General features: G+C 37.6%; 1 protein-coding gene across 1 annotated transcript in view; it reads left to right on the top strand.

The window, feature by feature from the left end:
* MYRFL (myelin regulatory factor like) overlaps positions 1-27,335 on the top strand; it is a 477,269-nt gene that overhangs the window by 24,676 nt on the left and 425,258 nt on the right. Inside the window, 1 exon segment of the mRNA XM_053719216.1 lies at positions 6,021-6,079. Within this exon segment, the coding sequence (XP_053575191.1) occupies positions 6,021-6,079 (59 nt within the window).

Genomic DNA, 27,335 nt, shown 5'->3' with positions numbered 1-27,335 from the left:
TGGCAATGCAGAAGATGAATTTATTATTGATTTACTAGACTTTGCACTAAGACATAACTATTTTCTGTTCAATACACGTATTTACTTGCAAAAAAAGGGGACAGCAATGGGCACATGCTGTGCCCCGACTTATGCAAACCTTTTCCTGGGATGGATTGAAAATAAAAGTGTACTGAATCAAGACATAAATCCATATATGAAATATATGGACTTGTACATTCAGTACATCGATTATGTACTTATTCTGTGGACTGGTACAAAAAATGATTTTGGAAATTCCATGTTGTGGCTAAATGATAATCCATATGGGATGAAATATACCTCTACGCTAAACGAAACATGTATTTCCTTTTTGGATCTAGAAATAAGGAAAGAACAAGATGGGTCTTTAAATACTAAGCTATACAGAAAAGAAACATCTACTAACAGTCTCCTACAGTGGGATAGCTTTCACCCTAATAGTCAAAAGATGGGTATTCCCTACGGTCAATATCTACGGGCAAGACGTAATTGCAGTACAGAGGCAGACTTTGAATCTGAGGCAGGTGAACTAAGGTGAAGATTTAAAGAAAGGGGCTATCCAGGCAGATGCCTGAAAAAAACTTATCAGAGAGCTAAAGCTCTAGATAGATCATCTTTGTTGATCAATCAGTATACAACCAAAAGAACACCGACATCAGAACCACAAACTATGAGAATAATAGGCACCTTTGATGATAAAAATACCACCATTCGGAATATCTTCCAGAGACACTGGCATGTGCTCCAGGAGGATGAAGATCTTTTAGAAGTGATTACTGAGAAACCAGTGATAACACGCGGAAGATCAAAGAATCTGAAGGATATCTTGACTAATAGTCATTATTCACAAGAAAAACCAAGAACGTGGTTACAAGAAACCAAAGGTTTCTATAAATGTGGTCGGTATCAGGCCTGTAAAAATATGGCCCTTACTAAAATCTTCACACATCCAAAAACAGATACCAACATATGAACAATGTACATCAAGGACATACGTATGAGATTTTCTTCTTTGCAATTGAGCAACTGAAACTCAGAGGAAGAAGGGGTGACATTACAAAAATACTTCTGCAAAAAGAATGCAGATGGATTTACAAGCTGCAGTCAGCTGCACCCAAAGGCCTGAATGAGGCCATTTCCTATAAATGTTTCCTCTGAGCTGTATTTGTACATGTACAAGGGACCTAGCCCACTGATTGAGTCACAAACTACTGATATCATAAGGCCTTAAAAATATATGACATCTATGAAACTATGAATTTACACGAATTTGGTAAAAAAGTGGATAGATAGTTAAAAGTGCTCTTCTCTGTATGAGATATTTTGGAACGAAAAATATTAAAGGATATACGTATTTGGAAAATATCTATCTAAGTGATTTCCCTTTAAGAGAAAAAAATAATAATATATATATATATATATATATATATATATAAATATATATATATATATATATATATATATATATATATATATATATATATATATTACTATACATCATTCTGTAACACTAAGACAGCATATGGTGGCATGCACTTCCTTTCCCTCATTCCCAACTCAAGATATACTGAGTTAATTTCTTAGAATTATCAGTAAGAAATACCTATGTTTAAATATGAACCTTATTGTTTTGTGACTTTGTTTGGGCTAACGGAGACCCTAGTTAACAGGTTAATACTGGTGTTCTTTTGCACAGATAGTCAATGTTTCTCACTCTATAGCCCTGTAGAATTAAATACAATCATCTATAATCTTGTAAATAGATAAGTGATATATGTAAAAGTAATTGGGTTCTGAAAAGCATGATTACCCCAATAAGGATTTTAAATCTACAAAAAGGCTGACATAATGAAAACATATATTTGATGATTGATGGCAGTATTAACTGCAACTAAAATGCCAATGCAGTTTAACACTTCCGCAAACTATACTTAGTTGCCCTGACAATGGATGGGTATAAGTAATAATGATTCACGCTGGGCTGGCCCTAAGCCCTGACGAAGTCACGTACGAGTCACGGAAATGCATCAGTGGTCGTGGCCAAGGGGAGTTTTCGTGTGTGACTTGGTGTAACAACCATTGATAGCGGTTTAATATTCCGTATTTGATACAAAGTATCCATTAACTTTTCCATAGCGCTCTAAGTAACAGAGCTATTTTTGTATAATCTAAGGTGCAGTAAGCACTTATAAACACGTCCCTGAGGGTAGATATTTGCTGAGCAGTGATTTTTGCAATAGTTTCAGCACCTGGTAACTATATACTCCAGTTATAGTATCCAAGATCTAATCTAGAAATAGGGAATAAGCAAGAAATTGGCTGACTTTGTTCAATCAAAGCAGTATGCAGGCAGGAGGTTGCCTTTGAGCGCATAGTGTGTCTGCTACTCTGATATGATTTTCATTGAACTGACATGAGTGTGATATATAGATAACTGATTTTAAAGTTTATGTCTACCTACATATTTTAAGATTGCAACTCTCCCCATATCCACATGGCCCTTATGTTTTTATTGTTTATTCTTATGACATCTTATTTGGAGTATTGAAATAGTAAGGGGGGTGGTAGTAACCAATACACCTCGTGTCAGATATTCTGTTTTTGTCCTGTCCTTTTGCATATTTGTTAATAAAGTGTTATTTTTACTCAATATATATTTGATAAGTTTAGTGTTTATTTCAACACTTTAGCTTAAATGCCACAAATCCCCTTATCTTTCCCTAATCTCCCAACATACCCCAAGTTACAATAAAATAAAAAAATCTAAGTTATAAAAAATAATAAACTACAGTATCCAAAGTAAAAGAAAAACTACATACCTTATTAATAAAAACCCACAAAAAAAAACCCTAACACTAACATAAATTGCAGTAGCCCTTAAAAGGGCCTTTTGTAGGGCATTGCCTTTAAGTTATTTCAGCTCTTTTAAAAAAATAATAATTACAAAACCCCCTCTACAGTAGAAGTAACCCCCCCACCCCCCAAAATAACAAAATGTACCTAAAAAAAAAAAACTATCATAGAAAAATAATATGCCTATATGACCATGCATTTTATTTAAAACACTGTAGATAAAATGTAGTCAGGACATTGAGATAGTATAAAACGATTGAACTTAAAATATATCTTCAACGTGATACATAGAAAGCCACCTGATAAGATGACACAATGACCTGGTGAGACAACATCGTCTTTTCTATTTCTTTCTTCTCTCCTTTGTTTTTCTCTTCTTCCCCTTTCTTTATTTTGTTAAGAGTTGTGTCAAAAAGTACTATGTTTTGGACATTTTTAATAATTATGTAATCCGTGGGAGAAACGGGAAAGTTAAAGTTTTGTTTTTGTGAAATAATCTTTCCCACTGGGTTGTGACATGAGAACATACCATAAAGGTATGATCCTAGAACCCCACTGAATCAGATACTGAAGTATGTTCACAAACACTTTGTATGATTTGCATATTATTTGACTATTTTATGTATCTTGACACATTTAAAATGTAATAAAAATGATTTAATAATAATGTAGCCAGGCCTTGCATTGATATTCAATATTTAAACTGTTATGCATGTATATTGCATAATGATTTAAATATTGCATATACATTAAAATGTATTTAAGATAGCTTGTTGTGTTTATTAGTAAACAGGTATTTATGTTCATACATTATATTTATTTTATAGTAGTTAGTAGCATTAAATTATATTTTGACATAACAATCATGCAGCTATGTAGAACTATTTTATGCAAATATTTAAACAATATGCATTCTACATAACAATGCATCATTTTAAATATAAAATATTTATGTGTAGGGCCTTAGCTTCTAGCTAAAGTTATAATCAATGTTTGAATAATGTGTCACAGAAATGCGCTAAAACAACGGCAGCTGACCGCTGGAGGACCAGCAAAACCTTGCTGGGCTCCTGCAGCTCAGTGCTAGACTGGAATTGAGCCCCAGTCTGCCGCTTCTTAAAAGGGGTGCCTATCTAGTAGAGTGCAGGGGAACAAGTTGCCCTTTTAGTATGTTGTCAGCAATTTGATGAGGCACCCAGGCATACCACTTGTTTGGGGGTGCTACCTTCTGGGAGGAATGGGGGACTGGAATCCTCAGTATTCATTTGTTTATTTTTTTTAAGGGTTTAATACTTACCTTAGTGTGCTCTCCACTTGTATCTACAGGTAAACTTTTCACCTGTAGCTTTGAAACAAGTGTAAATATTTAACAAAAATGCAGTATTTGTTTTGTTTTAAACTAAACTAATACCGAACAGTGCAGCCACCAAATATTTGAGGAAACAAATTTTCCTTTATATTTAGAATAAAATTTTTGTCTCAAACTAAATTTTCTTAGCTGCCCATAGCTAATGCCCACGGTATCTTCTGCAGCTTCCCCTGTCAGGGTAAATTACCTGGTGTCCAGGGACTATCACATTTATAAGACCCCTCAACCCCACCCATGACATGCCTGGCATGACCTACTACATATCGATGACCCTGCCCATCCCATTAAAGCTCTGCCCATAAAACACTGGTGGGCCACCAACCACATGCTCACCTCACATATCTGTCCAAGAAAGCCTCTGGAAATGTTGGGAGCTATGTCATTAGCCAATTAGCAATCAGGTCATAATGCTCATTTGCACCTCCTGTGAACTTTATTAAGTAGTGCTCTTTCACAAACATGATATGCATGATAAAAATTATGAGAATATTTATAGTTTTCAATGTACCATTAGAAAATATGTACACAAATGTATAACATTTAGCGCAAAATGTATATTATGCATTGTTGTACCATAACATAATTTGTGCTCCAGATACATTTAGCTACATTGGTCAATTTTTTTATTTTTTTTGTGTTGGCAGCAGTTTACTCGTGTTTTACATACAAAACAAAGTAACTTGCAGATGTCTGAACAAGCCAAAAATGTCATTTAATTGTATCCAATCTATGCTATACACTTGAAAATCTCATTAATAGGCAAAATTCAGTAAAGGTTCACTCAAATCTTGTCGGATTCAGTAGTTTCTATGTTATTCCATGTATCTGATTTACTAAATCTCATTCTTCATCTTGAAGATCAACATAAAATGCTTTAGAAATTGCTGAAAGCAGTGGCAAGTTAGAGCTTTTAGTGAATTTTGCATACTGTGTCCTTACTGAAATTGCTAAAAAAATAAAATAAAATTGAGGCGTTAAACACACACACACATATATGCAGAGCAAATGTGGACTTTTAAACTCCACTATAGCAAACAGTACATCTCAGACTTTGTGGCAACAATGTTAAAGGCGCTACTTAAAGGGACAGTCTACACCGTAGTCATCTTAAAATCTTACCTTAGATCAAGCTGCAAATAGCCTCCTGCACCATTTCTATATCATGCAGCAAAAACAGTAAAAAAGTTATTTTAAAATGAATATTGTTTCTGGCCACGTTGAAATGGCTGCTAAGCTCCACCCACTGGTGACATCACAATCTGGGCTACATCTATGCACTCTGCTGAATAGCATTGACAGTCTGTAGAATCCATCTAGTTAGCTTTTTATGACTGGGCGCCATGTGCAGCCCAGATTGGGATGTCATCAGTAGGCGGAGCTTGACAGTCATTTCAAAGTGGCCAGAAACCATATTAATTTTAAAATAACTTCTTTACAATTCATGCTGGATAATATAGAAAATGTGCATGAGGCTATTTGCTGCTTGATCTAAGGTAAGACTTTAAGATGACTAAGAAACATAGAAACATAGAAACATAGATATTGACGGCAGATAAGAGCCATAGGCCCAGCAAGTCTGCCCCACCTTACCTAACAGTATAAACTAAGGTGTAGACTCTCCCTTTAACTTCCTATGCTATTAATTTATAACCATTTAAAATATGACTTATAATATTTGCATCAGGAAACAAATTTAGTATCATCAATATAATAGAAAATGTCTTTAAATTGGTGATGTATTATGTAATTAATTTATTATCTGTTTTATGTGGAACAGATTACCTGACTCACCTCCTGATACTGTATCAGAGCCATGTTCACCTCCACAAATCAGTGGTAAGCATCATTCATTACTTTATTATTCATATTAATAATATTATTTTTATCTCCTAAAAACTGAAATCTAGAAAAAGTTGTGTGGGTGTTCATAGAACTCATGTGACTTGCTGGTTGGTCCTGTAAGAGTAGCTATGCTTCTTTACCACATGTTGTTTTTTTTGTTTCCTTAGCTCCCCTGACAACTTTGAGGGGATATAGTCTCCCCTTTATACACTGTTCCCCCCCCTGTCTTTTAGATTTACTTAGATATATAAACGATGCAAGCTTAATGTGTTCTCTTCATTAAGAACAGCAAATGACTCTTGCCAGCATCAAGCTGTAAGTAGGTAGTTGGTAACCTTAACAATTGCAGTCTCTGTGAAGTGATGGGGGGCCAAATCCAGATTGCAGTGGGTCAAGGAGGGAGTTTAAAGAAAGGAAATGGGATAGATGTGCATATACTAGCTTTTCAAGAAGCTTTGAGGCAAGAGGGAGTAGGGAAATAGGGCGGTAGTTGGATGGGGAGGTTGGATCGAGAGAGGGTTTTTTGAGGATAAGTGTGACCAGTGCGTGTTTTAGAGATGAGTGAAATTTACCGGTGGTGAGGGAGAGGCTGAAGATGTGTGTGAGTATAGGGGTTAGGGTAGAAGAGAGGGAGGGGATCAGCTGTGAGGGGATGGGGTCGAAAAGACAGGTAGTGAGGTGAGAGGACAGTATAAGGTCAGAAACGTCTTCCTTGATAACAGGGGCAAAAGAGCTAAATTTATGGCTATGTGGAGACTAGTAGTATGTTGAGAGCCGATTTCATTTCTGATGGAGTAAATTTTTTTATTGAAGTGGCTGGCAAAATCTTGAGCTGAGAGAGAAGTTGCATTAGGAGGTGGGGGCGGGGCAGAGAAGAGTATTGAACGTGGAGAACAGACATTTTGGGTTTGAAGAGAGTAGAAATAAGAGTAGAGAAGTAATGTTGCTTATAAAGATAAAGGACAGAATAGTAGGAGTTCAAGATGAACTTATAGTGAAGAAAGTCAGCTGAACTCCGAGATTTTCTCCAGTGTCACTCAGCAGTACGGTAACATCTGCCTAGGTACCGTGTCAGAGGAGTATGCCAGGGCTGAGGATGAGTGTGTGATTTCCTATGGTAGGTGGGGCCAGATTGTCAAGGACTGATGTAAGGGTGGAGTTATAGTGGCAGATTGGTCAGGGCAGGAAAAGAAGGGGATGGAAGAGAGGAGAGGTTTGAGAGAGCTAGCAAGCTGTTGCTGATCTAATGACTTAATTCTTCTGTGAAGTTTGTTGTGAGAGGTAGAAAGAGGGAGAGTTGTGGGGATGTGATTTTACAAGTGAGGAGATGATGGTCAGAAAGATGAAAAGGGGAGTTTGTGAAATTTGAGATCACAGGTGTTTTAATCTTTGTTAGCGGGAGAGTCAATCAATTGTGACAGGCTGAAAGAGCAGTAAGTTACAGAAGTTGTTTTGCAGAGCTGGGGGGGTGGGGGCGAGAATAAGCAAATCATTTTACAACTTTTTATCTTGCCCTTGTGTTCTGTACATAACAAAAAAGGGGACAAATAGATGAAAAATGATGATGAGGCTAAGGTTAATGATGGTGTAGGCACAGCCTCAGATCAGGCAATGGAAACAGAAGGACAATACCCAGGTGAATAGCCATAAAACAATTTAATTTTTAAGAACCCCCCTAACCACCACAACCCCCTCCGTAAACTACCCTCTAACCTATTAACCCCCTAATAGTAAACCCTCCAAGACCCTTAACCTAAGTTACAAAAAATAAAAAAAACACTACTATTACAATTTTATTTTACCAAAAATAAAAAAACTACCAGTAAATGCTCTATCCTAAAACTAAAGTCACCTTAAAATGAAAAAAGCATCTCCCCTAATAAGGCCTATACTAAAACCCACTCTAAAAATTGCCCCTTTGTCAGGCAGTGCCCTAGTTGAAGTAATCACAGCTCTTTTGCAAGAAAAAACACTATACAAAAAACCAAAGTAACCCCCGACCCCCCCCCCCAAAAAAAAAGGGACCTATCTTTATCTTTAAAAAATCCTAATCTAAAAAAAAATTAATGTAAAAAAAATCTACTCTAAAAATTGTCTTGAAAAGGGCATTTGTCAGGCATTGCCCTGAAGTAATCACACCTTTTTTTGCACTAAAATGGAAAAAAAACTATTTTAAAAAAATCCTAATCCAAATAAACCTAATCTAAAAACCTTAGGCTACAAAAAAACCTAAAATAAAAAAATTCCCTGAAAAGGGCATGTGATCTAGCTCTTTTGCATTAAAGGGACAGTCAACACCAGAATTTTTATTATTTAAAAAGATAGATAATCCCTTTATTACCCATTCCCCAGTTTTGTATAAACAGCACTGTTATATTAATACACTTTTTACCTCTGTGATTACCTAGTAGCAAAGCCTTTGTAGACTGCCCCCTTATTTCAGTTCTTTTAACAGACTTGCATTTTAGCCAATCAGTGCTGTCTCCTAGGTAATTCCACGTGCGCCAGCACAATGCTATCTATATGGCATACATGAACTAATGCCCTCTAGTAGTGAACAAATGTCAAAATGCATTGAGATTCGAGGCGGCCTTCAAGGGCTAAGAAATTGGTATATAAGCCTACCTAGGTTTAGCTTTCAACTATGAATACCAAGAGAACAAAGCAAAATTGATGATAAAAGTAAATTAGAATACATGCCCTATCTGAAGTTTATTTTTGACTAGACTATCCCTTTAAAATAAAACTATTCTAAATAAAACCTAAGTTAAAAACAACCTTTCCTAAAAAAACATGGCCTGAAAAGGGCATAAGTGATTAGTTCTTTTGCATTTAAAGGGATACTAAACCCAAACTTTTTCTTTCATGATTCAGATAGAGCATGTCATTTTAAAACTTTTTAATTTAAATTTAGACCTGAGGACAGACAGTGGGAGCAATGCTGAGGAGGTACAAAAAAATGGATCATCCCGTAGCAACAAGAGAGAGGCAGCTGTCAAAAGAGAAAGAAGCAGGGGCCCCTTCTGAGACCAGAATTCGCACTTCTGGTTGCAAAATCCAATGACAGACAGCTGTTCTGTTGGATTTTGCAACCAGCCACGTGTGCGCTCAGGAATGTAGTGATGTCATGGTCGCAGATTTTGAAGGGTGGCGAATTTCGCCACCACACCGGCACAATTTAGCAGCATCTGGATTTACCATCCACTCGAGAAGGAATTGTTAATTTGTTTTAAATTTTTTTAGATTTGGATGATGTGTTATTCTATTGCAACTCAATATACATGTCTTGTATTTACACAATGTTTACTGTCCCATTAAGGTTTTGTTTACAGTATGATGATTACAGGACAGTGTGACACAATAAATTACCTACATTGGACAATTCAATAAGCTGTCAAAATAGATAAAACACTCCTTTATCAGTATCCTTTATCTTTATGCGGATGAAAACAACTACCTTATATAGAGTGAAATAACCATATGCTTTTAGATGGAAGATAGTCCATTTGTAAACACACAAAGCTGAAATCAAATATTAGCAAAATCATATATTAATACCCATATCTTCATGAAATTTAGGTAAATAATTTTGCAAGTATAAATTGAGCTAACAATCCTTTACGTATATTTAATTGCAAAAAAAAATAATAAAAAAAAATAACATGCTGTCTCTGGTTGCCTATCTGTCTGCCTGTCTAAATGTAGCCACCAATCAGCAAGTGCTACCCCAGAGCTGAGCATAAAATGGGCCGGCTCCTAAGCTTACATTCCTGCTTTTCAAATAAAGATACCAAGAGAACTAAGAAACTATCTGCTAGATTGCGAGTTTTGCGTTATAAGTAAAAAAGCAACCAATTCTATCAGCAAATCGGAATTAAAGGGACCCATCTTGGATGACGTCATTTAAAGGAACCCTCATTCGTCTTTAGTCATTGGAAGCAGAGGATGCTCCGCGCCGGATGTCTTGAAGATGGAGCCGCTCCGCTCCAGATGGATGAAGATAGAAGATGCCGTCTGGATGAAGACTTCTGCCCATCTGGAGGACCACTTCTGCCGGCTTGGATGAAGATTTCTCCCGGCTTCGTTGAGGACTTCTTGCCGATTCGCTGAGGACTTCTCCCGGCTTCATGAGGATGGATGTCGGCTCTTCAAAACTGTAAGTGTATCTTCAGGGGTTAGCGTTTTAGATTAGGGTTTTGGCAATTGAAAAAGAGCTAAATGCCCATTAAAATGCCATTTTCAGGGCAATGGGGAGCTTAGGTTTTTTTAGTTAGAATTTTATTTGGAGGGTTGGTTGTGTGGATGGTGGGTTTTACTGTTGGGGGGGGTGTTTGTATTTTTTTTACAGGTAAAAGAGCTGATTTCTTTGGGGCAATGCCCCGCAAAAGGCCCTTTTAAGGGCTATTGGTAGTTTAGTTTAGGCTAGGTTTTTTTTTTTATTGGGGGGGGGGGTATTTTGATAGGGCTATTAGATTCGGTGTAATTAGTTTAAATATCTGATAATTATTTTTTGTGTGTGTGTAATTTAGTGTTTTTTTTTGTAATTTAGGTAATTGTATTTAATTAATTTAATTTATTTAATTGTAGTGTAATGTAAGGTGTTAGTGTAAGACAGGTTAGGTTTTATTTTACAGGTAAATTTGTATTTATTTTAACTAGGTAGTTAGTAAATAGTTAATAACTATTTAGTAACTATTCTACCTAGTTAAAATAAATACAAACTTAGCTGTGAAATAAAAATAAAACCTAAGATTGCTACAATGTAACTATTAGTTATATTGTAGCTAGCATAGGCCTAGATTTGGAGTTTGGCGGTAAAAGGGCTGTTAACGCTCCGCGGGCTTTTTTCTGGCCGCACCATAAATTTAACTCTGGTATCGAGAGTTCAAACAAATGCTGCGTTAGGCTCCAAAAAAGGAGCGTAGAGCATTTTTACCGCAAATGCAACTCTCGATACCAGAGTTGCTTACGGACGCGGCCAGCCTCAAAAACGTGCTCGTGCACGATTCTCCCATAGGAAACAATGGGACTGTTTGAGCTGAAAAAAAACCTAACACCTGCAAAAAAGCAGCGTTCAGCTCCTAACGCAGCCCCATTGTTTCCTATGGGGAAACACTTCCTACGTCTGCACCTAACACTCTAACATGTACCCCGAGTCTAAACACCCCTAACCTTACACTTATTAACCCCTAATCTGCCGCCCCCGCTATCGCTGACCCCTGCATTTTTTTTTAACCCCTAATCTGCCGCTCCGTAAACCGCCGCAACCTACGTTATCCCTATGTACCCCTAATCTGCTGCCCCTAACACCGCCGACCCCTATATTATATTTATTAACCCCTAATCTGCCCCCCACAACGTCGCCGACACCTGCCTACACTTATTAACCCCTAATCTGCCGAGCGGACCTGAGCGCTACTATAATAAAGTTATTAACCCCTAATCCGCCTCACTAACTCTATCATAAATAGTATTAACCCCTAATCTGCCCTCCCTAACATCGCCGACACCTAACTTCAATTATTAACCCCTAATCTGACGACCGGAGCTCACCGCTATTCTAATAAATGTATTAACCCCTAAAGCTAAGTCTAACCCTAACACTAACACCCCCCTAACTTAAATATAATTTACATCTAACGAAATAAATTAACTCTTATTAAATAAATTATTCCTATTTAAAGCTAAATACTTACCTGTAAAATAAATCCTAATATAGCTACAATATAAATTATAATTATATTATAGCTATTTTAGGATTAATATTTATTTTACAGGCAACTTTGTAATTATTTTAACCAGGTACAATAGCTATTAAATAGTTAAGAACTATTTAATAGTTACCTAGTTAAAATAATAACAAATTTACCTGTAAAATAAATCCTAACCTAAGATATAATTAAACCTAACACTACCCTATCAATAAAATAATTAAATAAACTACCTACAATTACCTACAATTAACCTAACACTACACTATCAATAAATTAATTAAACACAATTCCTACAAATAAATACAATTAAATAAACTAGCTAAAGTACAAAAAATAAAAAAGAACTAAGTTACAAAAAATAAAAAAATATTTACAAACATAAGAAAAATATTACAACAATTTTAAACTAATTACACCTACTCTAAGCCCCTAATAAAATAACAAAGACCCCCAAAATAAAAAATTCCCTACCCTATTCTAAATTAAAAAAGTTACAAGCTCTTTTACCTTGCAGGGCATGCCCCAAGAATTTCAGCTCTTTTGCCTGTAAAAGAATAAATACAATACCCCCCCCAACATTACAACCCACCACCCACATACCCCTAATCTAACCCAAACCCCCCTTAAATAAACCTAACACTAAGCCCCTGAAGATCTTCCTACCTTGTCTTCACCATCCAGGTTCACCGATCCGTCCTGAAGAGCTCCTCCGATGTCCTGATCCAAGCCCAAGCAGGGGGCTGAAGAGGTCCATGATCCGGTCAAAGTCTTCATCCAAGCGGGGCAGAAGAGGATCTTCCATCCGATTGAAGTCATCATCCAGGCGGCATCTTCTATGGTCTTCCATCTGGAGCGAAGCGGCAGGATCCTGAAGACCTCCAGCGCGGAACATCCATCCGGACCGACGACTGAACGACGAATGACTGTTCCTTTAAGGGACGTCATCCAAGATGGCGTCCCTCGAATTCCGATTGGCTGATAGGATTCTATCAGCCAATCGGAATTAAGGTAGGAATTTTCTGATTAGCTGATGGAATCAGCCAATCAGAATCTAGTTCAATCCAATTGGCTGATCCAATCAGCCAATCAGATTGAGCTTGCATTCTATTGGCTGATCGGAACAGCCAATAGAATGCGAGCTCAATCTGATTGGCTGATTGGATCAGCCAATCGGATTGAACTTGATTCTGATTGGCTGATTCCATCAGCCAATCAGAAAATTCCTACCTTAATTCCGATTGGCTGATAGAATCCTATCAGCCAATCGGAATTCGAGGGACGCCATCTTGGATGACGTCCCTTAAAGGAACAGTCATTCGTCGTTCAGTCGTCGGTCCGGATGGATGTTCCGTGCTGGAGGTCTTCAGGATCCTGCCGCTTCGCTCCGGATGGAAGACCATAGAAGATGCCGCCTGGATGATGACTTCAATCGGATGGAAGATCCTCTTCTGCCCCGCTTGGATGAAGACTTTGACCGGATCATGGACCTCTTCAGCCCCCCGCCTGGGCTTGGATCAGGACATCGGAGGAGCTCTTCAGGACGGATCGGTGAACCTGGATGGTGAAGACAAGGTAGGAAGATCTTCAGGGGCTTAGTGTTAGGTTTATTTAAGGGGGGTTTGGGTTAGATTAGGGGTATGTGGGTGGTGGGTTGTAATGTAGGGGGGGGGGTATTGTATTTATTCTTTTACAGGCAAAAGAGCTGAAATTCTTGGGGCATGCCCCGCAAAGGGCCCTGTTCAGGGCTGGTAAGGTAAAAGAGCTTGTAACTTTTTTAATTTAGAATAGGGTAGGGAATTTTTTATTTTGGGGGTCTTTGTTATTTTATTAGGGGGCTTAGAGTAGGTGTAATTAGTTTAAAATTGTTGTAATATTTTTCTTATGTTTGTAAATATTTTTTTATTTTTTGTAACTTAGTTCTTTTTTATTTTTTGTACTTTAGCTAGTTTATTTAATTGTATTTATTTGTAGGAATTGTGTTTAATTAATTTATTGATAGTGTAGTGTTAGGTTAATTGTAGGTAATTGTAGGTAGTTTATTTAATTATTTTATTGATAGGGTAGTGTTAGGTTTAATTATATCTTAGGTTAGGATTTATTTTACAGGTAAATTTGTTATTATTTTAACTAGGTAACTATTAAATAGTTCTTAACTATTTAATAGCTATTGTACCTGGTTAAAATAATTACAAAGTTGCCTGTAAAATAAATATTAATCCTAAAATAGCTATAATATAATTATAATTTATATTGTAGCTATATTAGGATTTATTTTACAGGTAAGTATTTAGCTTTAAATAGGAATAAGTTATTTAATAAGAGTTAATTTATTTCGTTAGATGTAAATTATATTTAAGTTAGGGGGGTGTTAGTGTTAGGGTTAGACTTAGCTTTAGGGGTTAATCCATTTATTAGAATAGCGGTGAGCTCCGGTCGTCAGATTAGGGGTTAATAATTGAAGTTAGGTGTCGGCGATGTTAGGGAGGGCAGATTAGGGGTTAATACTATTTATGATAGGGTTAGTGAGGCGGGTTAGGGGTTAATAACTTTATTATAGTAGCGCTCAGGTCCGCTCGGCAGATTAGGGGTTAATAAGTGTAGGCAGGTGTCGGCGACGTTGAGGGGGGCAGATTAGGGGTTAATAAATTTAATATAGGGGTCGGCGGTGTTAGGGGCAGCAGATTAGGGGTACATAGGGATAACGTAGGTGGCGGCGCTTTGCGGTCGGAAGATTAGGGGTTAATTATTTTAAGTAGCTGGCGGCGACGTTGTGGGGGGCAGGTTAGGGGTTAATAAATGTAATACAGGGGTCGGCGGGGGTTAGGGGCAGCAGATTAGGGGTACATAAGTATAACGTAAGTGGCGGTCGGCAGATTAGGGGTTAAAAATTTTAATCGAGTGGCGGCGATGTGGGGGGAGCTCGGTTTAGGGGTACATAGGTAGTTTATGGGTGTTAGTGTACTTTAGGGTACAGTAGTTAAGAGCTTTATGAACCGGCGTTAGCCAGAAAGCTCTTAACTCCTGCTATTTTCAGGCGGCTGGAGTTTTGTCGTTAGAGCTCTAACGCTCACTTCAGAAACGACTCTAAATACCGGCGTTAGAAAGATCCCATTGAAAAGATAGGATACGCAAATGGCGTAGGGGGATCTGCGGTATGGAAAAGTCGCGGCTGAAAAGTGAGCGTTAGACCCTTTAATCACTGACTCCAAATACCAGCGGGCGGCCAAAACCAGCGTTAGGAGCCTCTAACGCTGGTTTTGACGGCTACCGCCGAACTCCAAATCTAGGCCTTAGTTTTTATTTTACAGGTATTTCGTTTTAAATAGGAATTATTTAGTTATTAATAGTAGGTTTTATTTATATTTATTTTAATTATATTTAAGTTAGGGGGTGTTAGGGTTAGACTTAGGTTTAGGGGTTAATAAATTTAGTATAGTGGCAGCGACGTTGGGGGCGGCAGATTAGGGGTTAATAAATGTAGGTAGGTGGCGGCGATGTTAGGGGAGGCAGATTAGGGCTTAATAATATTTAACTAGTGTTTGCGATGCGGGAGTGCGGTGGCTTAGGGGTTAATATGTTTATTATAGTGGCGGCGATGTCCGGAGCGGCAGATTAGTGGTTAATAAGTGTAGGTAGGTTGCGGCGATGTCGGGGACGGCAGATTAGGGGTTAATAAGTGTAAGATTAGGGGTGTTTAGACTCGGGGTTCATGTTAGGGTGTTAGGTGTAAACATAAATTTAGTTTCCCCATAGGAATCAATAGGGCTGAGTTACGGAGCTTTACGCTGCTTTATTGCAGATGTTAGGCTTTTTTTCAGCCGGCTCTCCCCATTGATGTCTATGGAGATATTGTGCACGAGCACGTAAAACTAGCTCACCGCTGACTTAAGCAGCACTGGAATTGGAGTGCGGTATGGAGCTCAATTTCGCTCTACGCTCACTTCTTGGCTAATAACGCCGGGTTTATGAAAACCTGTAATACCAACGCTGTAGGAAAGTGAGCGGTGACAATAACGTGCAAATTAGCACCGCACCCCTCATACCGCAAAACTTGTAATCTAGCCGATTGATAATAGGAGTAAATTAGAAAGTTGCTTAAAATTGCATGCTCTATCTGAATCATGAAAGAAAAAAATTGGGTTTCATATCCCTTTAAATTTGCCTCTTGTTTTTTGTGAATAAACGATGGAATGAATAATCGTGCAGCAAAGAATGTGTCCCTTCTTTTATGTAGATAAAATCATTACAAACTAAAATAATGTCATTCTTTAGCAATTTAATACTGTATAATTGCTCTTTCTATACTACTTTTTTGTTTGTATTTTATTATGACTTTGCCTGCACACCGTTTTTTAGGTTTTAAATGACCAATAATTTGGAGGGCAACAATTCAATGTTTTTTTTTTGTTAAAATCATTACACTAAATGCGGGAAAAGCTTTTGTGCAGGTAGGAAAGGGTTTAAAAGTACAAATTAACAGGTGGGTAAGCATTCAGGTTTACTTTACTATATTTAATAAATATATACAGCAATTTAATTGTCAGTTGCTTGATTCCTGTGTCAGACAAGTATGTAAGCTTCAGTTTTGTTCTTTTCCAGTTCTGACCCCACAAACAAAATGCAATAAACCATATGTTGTGCTGCTGCTGGCTTATAGCAGTAGCACTAGCTAGCTACTACTTTTACTTACATTTAACCTACTGTTCACCTGCTCCCCTGGAAATGTTCCTCAGAGGAAATAAGTGACTAACAATTTTTGTGAATAAAACACCAGAGCTAATTTTGGATGAAATTATGGAATTGTTTGTGTTTTTTTTTTCTTTTTCCCCATGCTGAATGAATGATTTATTAGAAATACAATTTTATCTGGCTCTCATAGAATAATGCATATCCTGTGTGCGTATCTGGCTCTCATAGAATAATGCATATCCTGTGCTGTGTGCGTATCTGGCTCTCATAGAATAATGCATATCTTGTGTGCGTACATATATGGGTAGACAAGATTTTATTTTAGATATAATCTTCATATGGGAACAAAAAACAATTACATAAAGCAAAGAACCAACATTGCTATATTGATAGCCGTATAAAAAAATCTTTGTTCGGGACTAAATCCGAAGCAAGAGATCACTCAGGAAAACATCCCCTTTCCTCTCCCTTACCCTCACTACCCCTCCCCCCTTTTCCCCTCCACACATCCCCATTCTCCCTAATGCTTAGTAAGCAAAAAGGTTAACAAAAGCATAAAAAGAGACAAAGGAATAATGTTTGAATTTATTTCTTACATATGCAACCTCATCTGTCCTACAAAGCAATAAATGAGAACTTGAAATATTACAACACTCTTGACAAGATAACGCTACATACATTGCATTATGTAAATGGTTAAATCAATAAAAATACCTTTTTTGCTGAAATAGTTTTTGTATGTTATGTCTTGTATTTTGTGGGGGCAAAAAATATTTAATTAAAAAAATTTTTTTTGCAACATAAATTATATTTTTTCACCCTTTTTTCATGTAGTTACTCTGTAGATAGTGGGTTTTTCTTTTTTTGAGAATTGGGAATGCACACAAGCTTAGCTGTACTACATACTGTATCTGTCCCTAATTGGCCTCAGAAGGGCACTGATCAAATAAGAAACTGCAAAACAGAGTAGTTTTTTTAACAAAATGATAGTGGTGGTTGGAGTTTGCGAGTAATAAAAAAGAATTGCAGAAAAAACTATTAATCTGCTCTGAAAATGTTTACACTGAGATGTTTATTACAAGGGAACAGAAAAGTATTGTAATTACAAAGTTTTAAATGTCTCTTTAAAACAACCAATGATCTTCATTTGAACATTTGACATTCTTTGTAATATAATTAAATTGTGATCTGTTGCATAAAATCTGACTTAGCATATACTATAATTCTCTATTTTCTCTGTAGATTTGATCTTGTGTATTGATTTACAACTCATAACTGCTGTAGAGAATACAGCTCAATTTTTCACTTTTTTTAACAGAATTTAGAGTCTATGGTCTCTATTTAACAAAGGTCTTGCGGACCTGATCCGACAGTGCGGATCAGGTCCGCAAGACCTTGCTGAATGCGGAGAGCAATACGTTCTCCGTATTCAGCATTGCACCAGCAGCTCACAAGAGCTGCTGGTGCAACGCCGCCCCCTGCAGACTCGCGGCCAATAGGCTGCCAGCAGGGGGTGTCAATCAACCCGATCGTACTCGATCGGGTTGTATTCCGGCGATGTCTGTCCGCCTGCTCACAAAGACCGCTGCTTCCTAACTGCTGTTTCTGGCGAGCCTGCAGACTCGCCAGAAACACGGGGGCATCAAGCTCCATTCGGAGCTTGATAGATAGGCCCCTATAACTTTTAAAAGGATGCCTGATGCTGTTGGGCATGCAATTACTAAGGGCCAGATTACAAGTGAAGCTTTATTTAATGCTCCCACTTGAGCGTTAACTGTAATAGAAGTGAGCTTTCTGTGCGTGTCAGGTTGCACTCGTATTATAAGTTGAAAGCAAACTGTTTTCACTTGTGCACTATTCTGACAAGCGTAAAAAGCCAAACTTAGGATATCCCGTGCGCGGTAAACTATAACATAAAAATAGGAATATTTCACATTCCAATGTTCTTCACATAGCAGAACGTTCTATTCTATATTTCTTTATATATATATGATTTTTTTTTTGCACAAATATATATATTATATAAAAAATCCCCCCAAAAATAAAAACACACCCTAATCTAATACTAAACTACCAATAGCCCTTAAAAGGGCCTTTTGTAGGGCATTGCCATAAGTTAAACTGCTCTTTTACCTCTGAAAAATACTAAATCCCCCCTAACAGTAAAACCCCCCCACTCACCAAACCCCCTAAAATAAAAAAAACCTAAAACTAAAAAAACCTAAACTACCCATTGCCCCTAAAGGGGCATTTGTATGGGCATTGCCCTTAAAAGGGCATTCAGCTCTTTTACTGCCCTTAAAAGGGCAATCAGCCCTTTTTCAATTGCCCAAATCCCTAAACTTAAAAATAACCCACCCCCAAAAAAACAACAACAACAACAAACTAACACTAAGCCTCAAATAGGTACTCACAGTTCCTGAAGTCCGGCGGAGAAGGTCTTCTTCCAGACGGATCCATCATCTTCTATCTTCATCCAGAGTGAAGGCGGCGCGGAGCGGAGGTACAGAGCTGTGTTCCCGATGCCTGGATCCTCAGCGGTGGTCCTCAGCGGCAGCAATCATCGGCGGCAGCGGCGTTCCTCAGCGGCATGGAGGCTCCACTTGATTTGATGTCTGTCGTAGACTGAAGATTGAATGCAAGGTACTGCAATCAATTTGGGGTAGCTTGCATTCCTATTGGCTGAAATTTTGAAATCAGCCAATATGATTAGAGCTACTGAAATCCTATTGGCTGTTCAAATCAGCCAATAAGATTTCATTAGCTCTCATCCTATTGGCTGATTTTAAAATATCAGCCAATAGGAATGCAAGATACCCCAATAAATATGGGGTACCTTGCATTCAATCTCTAGTGTGCAGGGGACAATCGCATGAATAGGAGCCTCCACGCCGCCGCCACCATGGAGCACCACCGAGGAGCGCCACATCTGGGAAGACCGCTCCACACCTCTGCTCCGCGCCGCCTTTGCTGTGGATGAAGATGGATGATGGAACTGCCTGGATGAAGACCTTCTCCGCCGGACTTTAGGAGTACCTATTTGGGGCTTAGTGTTAGTTTTTTTCATTTTTTTTTTAATTTTTAATATTAGGGATATGGGCAATAGGAAAAGAGCTGAATGCCCTTTTAAGGGGCAATGGGTAGTTTAGGTTTTTTTAGTGTTAGGTTTTTTTATTTTAGGGGGTAGGGTTGGTGGGGGGGTTTTACTGTTAGGGGGAACTTGGTTTATTTTTAATGTAAAAGAGCTGATTTCTTTAGGGCAATGCCCTACAAAAGCCCTTTTAAGGGCTATTTGAAGTTTATTCATAGATTAGGGGGTGTTTATATTTGGTGGGGCTTTTTTATTTTCATAGGGATTAGGTTTAATTTTTTATTTTGGATAATGTGGTTTATTATTTTGTGTAATGTTAGACTTTTTGATTTTCTGTAATTTTAGATTAGTTTAAACTTAGTTTTCTTTCGGCTAGATTTGGAGTTTTGTCGGTAACGACCCGAAAAACTAACGCCGGCTTTTTTCTGGCCGCACCATAAAAATAACTCTGGTATTGAGAGTCCACATAAAGGCTGCGTTAGGTTCCAAAAAAGGAGCGTAGAGCAATTTTAACGCAGCTTCAACTCTCGATACCAGAGTTGCTTACGCAAGCGGCCAGCCTAAAAAACGTGCTCGTGCACGATTCTCCCATAGGAAACAATGGGTCTGTTTGAGCTGAAAAAAAACCTAACACCTGTAAAAAAGCCGCGTTCAGCTCCTAACGCAGCCCCATTGTTTGCTATGCGGAAACACTTCCTACGTCTGCACCTAACACCCTAACATGTACCCCGAGTCTAAACACCCCTAACCTTACACTTATTAACCCCTAATCTGCCCCCCCGCTATCGCTGACCCCTGCATATTATTATTAACCCCTAATCTGCCGCTCCGTAAACCGCCGCTACTTACATTATCCCTATGTACCCCTAATCTGCTGCCCTAACATCGCCGACCCCTATATTATATTTATTAACCCCTAATCTGCCCCCCACAACGTCGCCTCCACCTGCCTACACTTATTAACCCCTAATCTGCCGACCGGACCTGAGCGCTACTATAATAAAGTTATTAACCCCTAATCCGCCTCACTAACCCTATAATAAATAGTATTAACCCCTAATCTGCCCTCCCTAACATCGCCGACACCTAACTTCAATTATTAACCCCTAATCTGCCGACTGGAGCTCACCGCTATTCTAATAAATGTATTAACCCCTAAAGCTAAGTCTAACCCTAACACTAACACCCCCCTAAGTTAAATATAATTTAAATCTAACGAAATTAATTAACTCTTATTAAATAAATTATTCCTATTTAAAGCTAAATACTTACCTGTAAAATAAATCCTAATATAGCTACAATATAAATTATAATTATATTATAGCTATTTTAGGATTTATATTTATTTTACAGGTAACTTTGTATTTATTTTAACCAGGTACAATAGCTATTAAATAGTTAAGAACTATTTAATAGCTAAAATAGTTAAAATAATTACAAAATTACCTGTAAAATAAATCCTAACCTAAGTTACAATTAAACCTAACACTACACTATCAATAAATTAATTAAATAAACTACCTACAATTAACCTAACACTACACTATCAATAAATTAATTAAAAACAATTCCTACAAATAAATACAATTAAATAAACTAGCTAAAGTACAAAAAATAAAAAAGAACTAAGTTACAAAAAATAAAAAAATATTTACAAACATAAGAAAAATATTACAACAATTTTAAACTAATTACACCTACTCTAAGCCCCCTAATAAAATAACAAAGCCCCCCAAAATAAAAAAATGCCCTACCCTATTCTAAATTACTAAAGTTCAAAGCTCTTTTACCTTACCAGCCCTGAACAGGGCCCTTTGGGGGGAATGCCCCAAAGAATTCAGCTCTTTTGCCTGTAAAAAAAAAACATACAATACCCCCCCCCCCCCAACATTACAACCCACCACCCACATACCCCTAATCTAACCCAAACCCCCCTTAAATAAACCTAACACTAAGCCCCTGAAGATCTCCCTACCTTATCTTCACCATACCAGGTTCACCGATCCGTCCTGAAGAGCTCCTCCGATGTCCTGATCCAAGCCCAAGCGGGGGGCTGAAGAGGTCCATGATCCGGCTGAAGTCTTCATCCAAGCGGGAGCTGAAGAGGTCCATGATCTGGATGAAGTCTTCATCCAAGCGGGAGCTGAAGAGGTCCATGATCCGGATGAAGTCTTCTATCAACGGCATCTTCAATCTTCTTTCTTCCGGATCCATCTTGCAGACCTCTGACGCGGAACATCCTCTTCTCCCGACGCCTACTAGCTGAATGACGGTTCCTTTAAGGGACGTCATCCAAGATGGCGTCTCTCGAATTCCGATTGGCTGATAGGATTCTATCAGCCAATCGGAATTAAGGTAGGAATATTCTGATTGGCTGATGGAATCAGCCAATCAGAATCAAGTTCAATCCGATTGGCTGATCCAATCAGCCAATCAGATTGAGCTCGCATTCTATTGGCTGTTCCGATCAGCCAATAGAATGCGAGCTCAACTCGCATTGGGATATACATTCCTACCAGGAGGGGCAAAGTTTCCCAAACCTCAAAATGCCTATAAATACACCCCTCACCACACCCACAAATCAGTTTTACAAACTTTGCCTCCTATGGAGGTGGTGAAGTAAGTTTGTGCTAGATTCTACGTTGATATGCGCTCCGCAGCAGGTTGGAGCCCGGTTTTCCTCTCAGCGTGCAGTGAATGTCAGAGGGATGTGAGGAGAGTATTGCCTGTTTGAATTCAATGATCTCCTTCTACGGGGTCTATTTCATAGGTTCTCTGTTATCGGTCGTAGAGATTCATCTCTTACCTCCCTTTTCAGATCGACGATATACTCTTATATATGCCATTACCTCTACTGATTTTCGTTTCAGTACTGGTTTGGCTTTCTACAACATGTAGATGAGTGTCCTGGGGTAAGTAAGTCTTATTTTCTGTGACACTCTAAGCTATGGTTGGGCACTTTTATATAAAGTTCTAAATATATGTATTCAAACATTTATTTGCCTTGACTCAGGATGTTCAAACATTCCTTATTTCAGACAGTCAGTTTCATATTTGGGATAATGCATATGAATAAATCATTTTTTTCTTACCTTAAAATTTGACTTTTTTCCCTGTGGGCAGTTAGGCTCGCGGGGGCTGAAAATGCTTAATTTTATTGCGTCATTCTTGGCGCGGACTTTTTTGGCGCAAAATTTTTTGTCTGTTTCCGGCGTCATAGGTGTCGCCGGAAGTTGCGTCATTTTTTGACGGTTTTTTTTGCGCCAAAAGTGTCGGTGTTCCGGATGTGGCGTCATTTTTGGCGCCAAAAGCATTTAGACGCCAAATAATGTGGGCGTCTTTTTTGGCACTAAAAAATATGGGCGTCACTTTTGTCTCCACATTATTTAAGTCTCATTAATTATTGCTTCTGGTTGCTAGAAGCTTGCTCACTAGCATTTTTTCACATTCCTGAAACTGTCATTTAAGGAATTTGATCAATTTTGCTTTATATGTTGTTCTTTCTATTACATATTGCAAGATGTCTACGATTGGCCCTGAGTCAGAAGCCACTTCTGGAAAAATGCGTAACTGAGTTTCAGTTCTACCAAAGCTAAGTTCATTTATTTTAAATGTTATAAATGTTTATCTTTAGCTATGGTTTGTAATAAGTTTTTATGATATACTTTTACATGCAGATTCCATTAGTATTTATGCTTTATACATTTCCATTCTTAAGTACAAGAAATGTTTAGAAGATTTATAAGAAATATTTTTTCTGATTAAGGCTTTGTCTGACTTCGTGCCTTCAAATACAATTTTTAGGTCTTTTCCACTTCTTTTTTAATTATGGAAGTTTCAAATGACCAACAACATACTGATTTATCCTTCTCTGATGATGTTTTTTTCTCTTTCAGAAATTCTCTTCATCAGATATTGACACTAACAAATCTACTTTTTTATAAATTTTTTATTAAAGTACATTTGTTCTTTGTTGAAGAGGTGTTGATTATTTTGGATATTAAGGTAACTAGTTCTTTAAGACTAGCTGACACTATTTCTGCATTTTTCTTCTGTGATTTCAGAGGTTTTCTTTCCAATTCCCCATACCAGGGAATGGAATAGGCTGAGAATTCTCTTTTTCCTTCTTTAAAGGTTTTAAACTATATTCTTTGCCAGCAGTTAAATTCAATTTGGAGGGTTCTCCAATTTATTGGGGCTATCTCTACTCCTACTAATTATGCTATTGTTTCTATAGCAAAATAGTATTTATTTTCCTTTATATAGTTGTATCTTATTTATGGAAAATTATTTAGTTTCAGGTACTTTTCTTGGTCCTGTGATATTGCAATTGCTTCATTTTTTCTGTTTACTTTAAGATCAAGTATCAGATTATGATTTATTTTAGCATTGTTAAAGGGACAACATTTACTAGACTAGGTGCTGTTGCATTTGTCTTGTTGTTTTGCATTTTGCAAGTCCTCTGTTTTGACTGGTCCTTTAAACTGGACTATCATGCTAATGATTTCATTTGTGTCTTCTTTTTATTGAATATATTCGCAAATGAGGGTTAATCTATGTCTTTAGCTATTTTAGCTAGAAGAATTTTGTGATTTTTAAAAAAAAAGAAAATCCATATTTCTTTTGTTCTGAGATAATCAGTTATTTTTATATTTGGATTCAATTCTTAACTGTTACTCTGGGCTTCAAGATTGAGTTCTAAGACTAAAACTTTAAGCTTATACTAGTTTGGTTGTTCTTATTAAGGAACTAATTCCTGAGTTCTTTCCCAAGTAACATGTTTATAATTGGGGTTCAAATCAGCTCCCTAATATTGCGATGTACGTGCCGTATTCCAGCTTGGCTGGTAAGGGGCAGGTTAAGACTTCTTTGAAATTTATTTTGGTTCTATTTTGTCCAAATTTCTTTGATTTTATTCCAGTAAGGCTAACACTTTCTTTAAGTGTGTTCCTGTCCTATATATTCTGGGTACTGTTGAAGCATGGCTGGGCACCCATGGGGTTCAAGCGCTGCTCAGACCTGGAATCTTCTGGGGTATTTCTTCCAGTTCCTTTTTTAGGAACTGGGTTTTGGAGTTTTATTCCAACTATTCTGCCTTTTTATGGTCGCTGATAGCATTATTTGTTTTCATTAGATACAATAAATGCATATTTTTCATTTTTCTGTTTTCATTCAGATTATTTCCTGAGGATGCAGAATCTCATATGATTCACTTTGCTCTTCAGGACATATTTAGAGGATCTTTTTTCAAAAGTTCTTGATTCCTCACGTAAGGGTCACCTTTTTTAGGTTTCCAGATGGTTTATGTCACTGTCTTTGTCTCTATCAGGACAAGGGACAATTTGTATTGGGTTCCGTCTGTCGGTACCTTTAGTCTCTATTATAGAAATAGATCTGATGGCTTCTCATCTAAACAAGAAGCTTCCCAGGTATCTGTCCAGATCCAGGGATCCTCAGGCGGAGGCAGTGGATGCATTGTCACTTCCTTGGGAGTTTCATCCTGTCTATATCTTTCCGCCTCTAGTTCTTCTTTCAAGAGTGATTTCCAATCTTCTAAAGGAGCGTTCGTTTATTCTGCTGGTGGCTCCAGCATGGCCTCACAGGTTTTGGTATGCGGATCTTGTCCGGATGGCTCTATGCCATCCGTGGACTCTTCCGTTAAGTCCAGACCTTCTATCACAAGGTCCTTTTTTTCCATCAGGATCTCAAATCCTTAAATTGAAGGTATGGAGATTGAACGCTTGATTCTCAGTCATAGAGGTTTCTCTGACTCCGTAATTAATACTATGTTGCAAGCTCGTAACTCTGTATCTAGGATGATATATTATCGAGTCTGGAAGACTTGCATTTTTTGGTGTTTTTCTCATAATTTTTTTTGGCATTCTTTTAGAATTCCTAGAATTTGACAGTTTCTTCAGGATGTTTTGGATACGTTTTGTCTGCAAGTTCCTTACAAGGACAAATCTTTGCTCTTTCTGTTCTTTTTTGCAGAAAGATTGCTAGTTTTCCTGATTTTTATTGTTTTGTACAAACTTTGGTTTGTATAAAACTTGTCATTAAGTCAATCTCTCCTCCTTGGAGTTTGAATTTGGTTCTGGGGGCTCTTCAAGCTCCTCCGTTTGAACCTATGCATTCTCTGGTCATTAAATTACTTTCTTGGAAAGTTTTGTTTCTTTTGGCCATCTCTTCTGCTAGAAGAAGTTTCTTAATTTCTTTGCTCTTTCTTGTGAGTCTCCTTTTCTGATTTTTCATCAGGATAAGGTGGTGTTGCGAACTTCTTTTAAATTTTTCCCTAAGGTTGCGAATTCTAACAACATTAGTAGAGAAATTGTAGTTCCTTCATTATGTCCTAATCCTAAGAATTCTAAGGAGAGTTCACTGCATTCTTTGGATGTAGTTAGAGTTTTGAAACATTATGTTGAAGCTACTAAGAATTTCCGAAAGACTTCTAGTCTTTTTGTTATCTTTTCCAGTTCTAGGAAAGGTCAGAAGGCCTCTGCCATTTCTTTGGCATCTTGGTGGAAATCTTTGTTTCATCATTCTTATGTCGAGTCAGGTAAAACTCTGCCTCAAAGGTTTACAGCTCATTCTGCTAGGTCAGTTTCTACTTCCTGGGCGTTTAGGAATGAAGCTTCGGTTGATCAGATTTGCAAAGCAGCAACTTGATTTTCTTTGCATATTTTTACTAAATTCTACCTTTTTGATGTGTTTTCTTCTTCTGAAGCAGTTTTTGGTAGAAAAATACTTCAGGCAGCTGTTTCAGTTTGATTCTTCTGCTTATAATATCAGTTTTTTTCATTATAAGATTTAAACTTTGTTTTGGGTGTGGATTATTTTCAGCGGAATTGGCTGTCTTTATTTTATCCCTCCCTCTCTAGTGACTCTTGCGTGGAAGATCCACATCTTGGGTAGTCATTATCCCATTCGTCACTAGCTCATGGACTCTTGCTAATTACATGAAAGAAAACATAATTTATGTAAGAACTTACCTGATAAATTCATTTATTTCATATTAGCAAGAGTCCATGAGGCCCACCCTTTTTGTGGTGGTTATGATTTTTTTTGTATAAAGCACAATTATTCCAATTCCTTATTTTTTATGCTTTCGCACTTTTTTCTTATCACCCCACTTCTTGGCTATTCGTTAAACTGATTTGTGGGTGTGGTGAGGGGTGTATTTATAGGCATTTTGAGGTTTGGGAAACTTTGCCCCTCCTGGTAGGAATGTATATCCCATACGTCACTAGCTCATGGACTCTTGCTAATATGAAAGAAATGAATTTATCAGGTAAGTTCTTACATAAATTATGTTTCTTTCATGTAATTAGCAAGAGTCCATGAGCTAGTGACGTATGGGATATACATTCCTACCAGGAGGGGCAAAGTTTCCCAAACCTCAAAATGCCTACAAATACACCCCTCACCACACCCACAAATCAGTTTTACAAACTTTGCCTCCTATGGAGGTGGTGAAGTAAGTTTGTGCTAGATTCTACGTTGATATGCGCTCCGCAGCAGGTTGGAGCCCGGTTTTCCTCTCAGCATGCAGTGAATGTCAGAGGGATGTGAGGAGAGTATTGCCTATTTGAATTCAATGATCTCCTTCTACGGGGTCTATTTCATAGGTTCTCTGTTATCGGTCGTAGAGATTCATCTCTTACCTCCCTTTTCAGATTGACGATATACTCTTATATATATACCATTACCTCTGCTGATTTTCGTTTCAGTACTGGTTTGGCTTTCTACAACATGTAGA

Source organism: Bombina bombina, chromosome 6, assembly GCF_027579735.1.
Source record: "Bombina bombina isolate aBomBom1 chromosome 6, aBomBom1.pri, whole genome shotgun sequence".
NCBI classification, from domain to species: Eukaryota; Metazoa; Chordata; class Amphibia; order Anura; family Bombinatoridae; genus Bombina; species Bombina bombina.
This window is presented reverse-complemented; position numbering and strand designations above follow the sequence as displayed.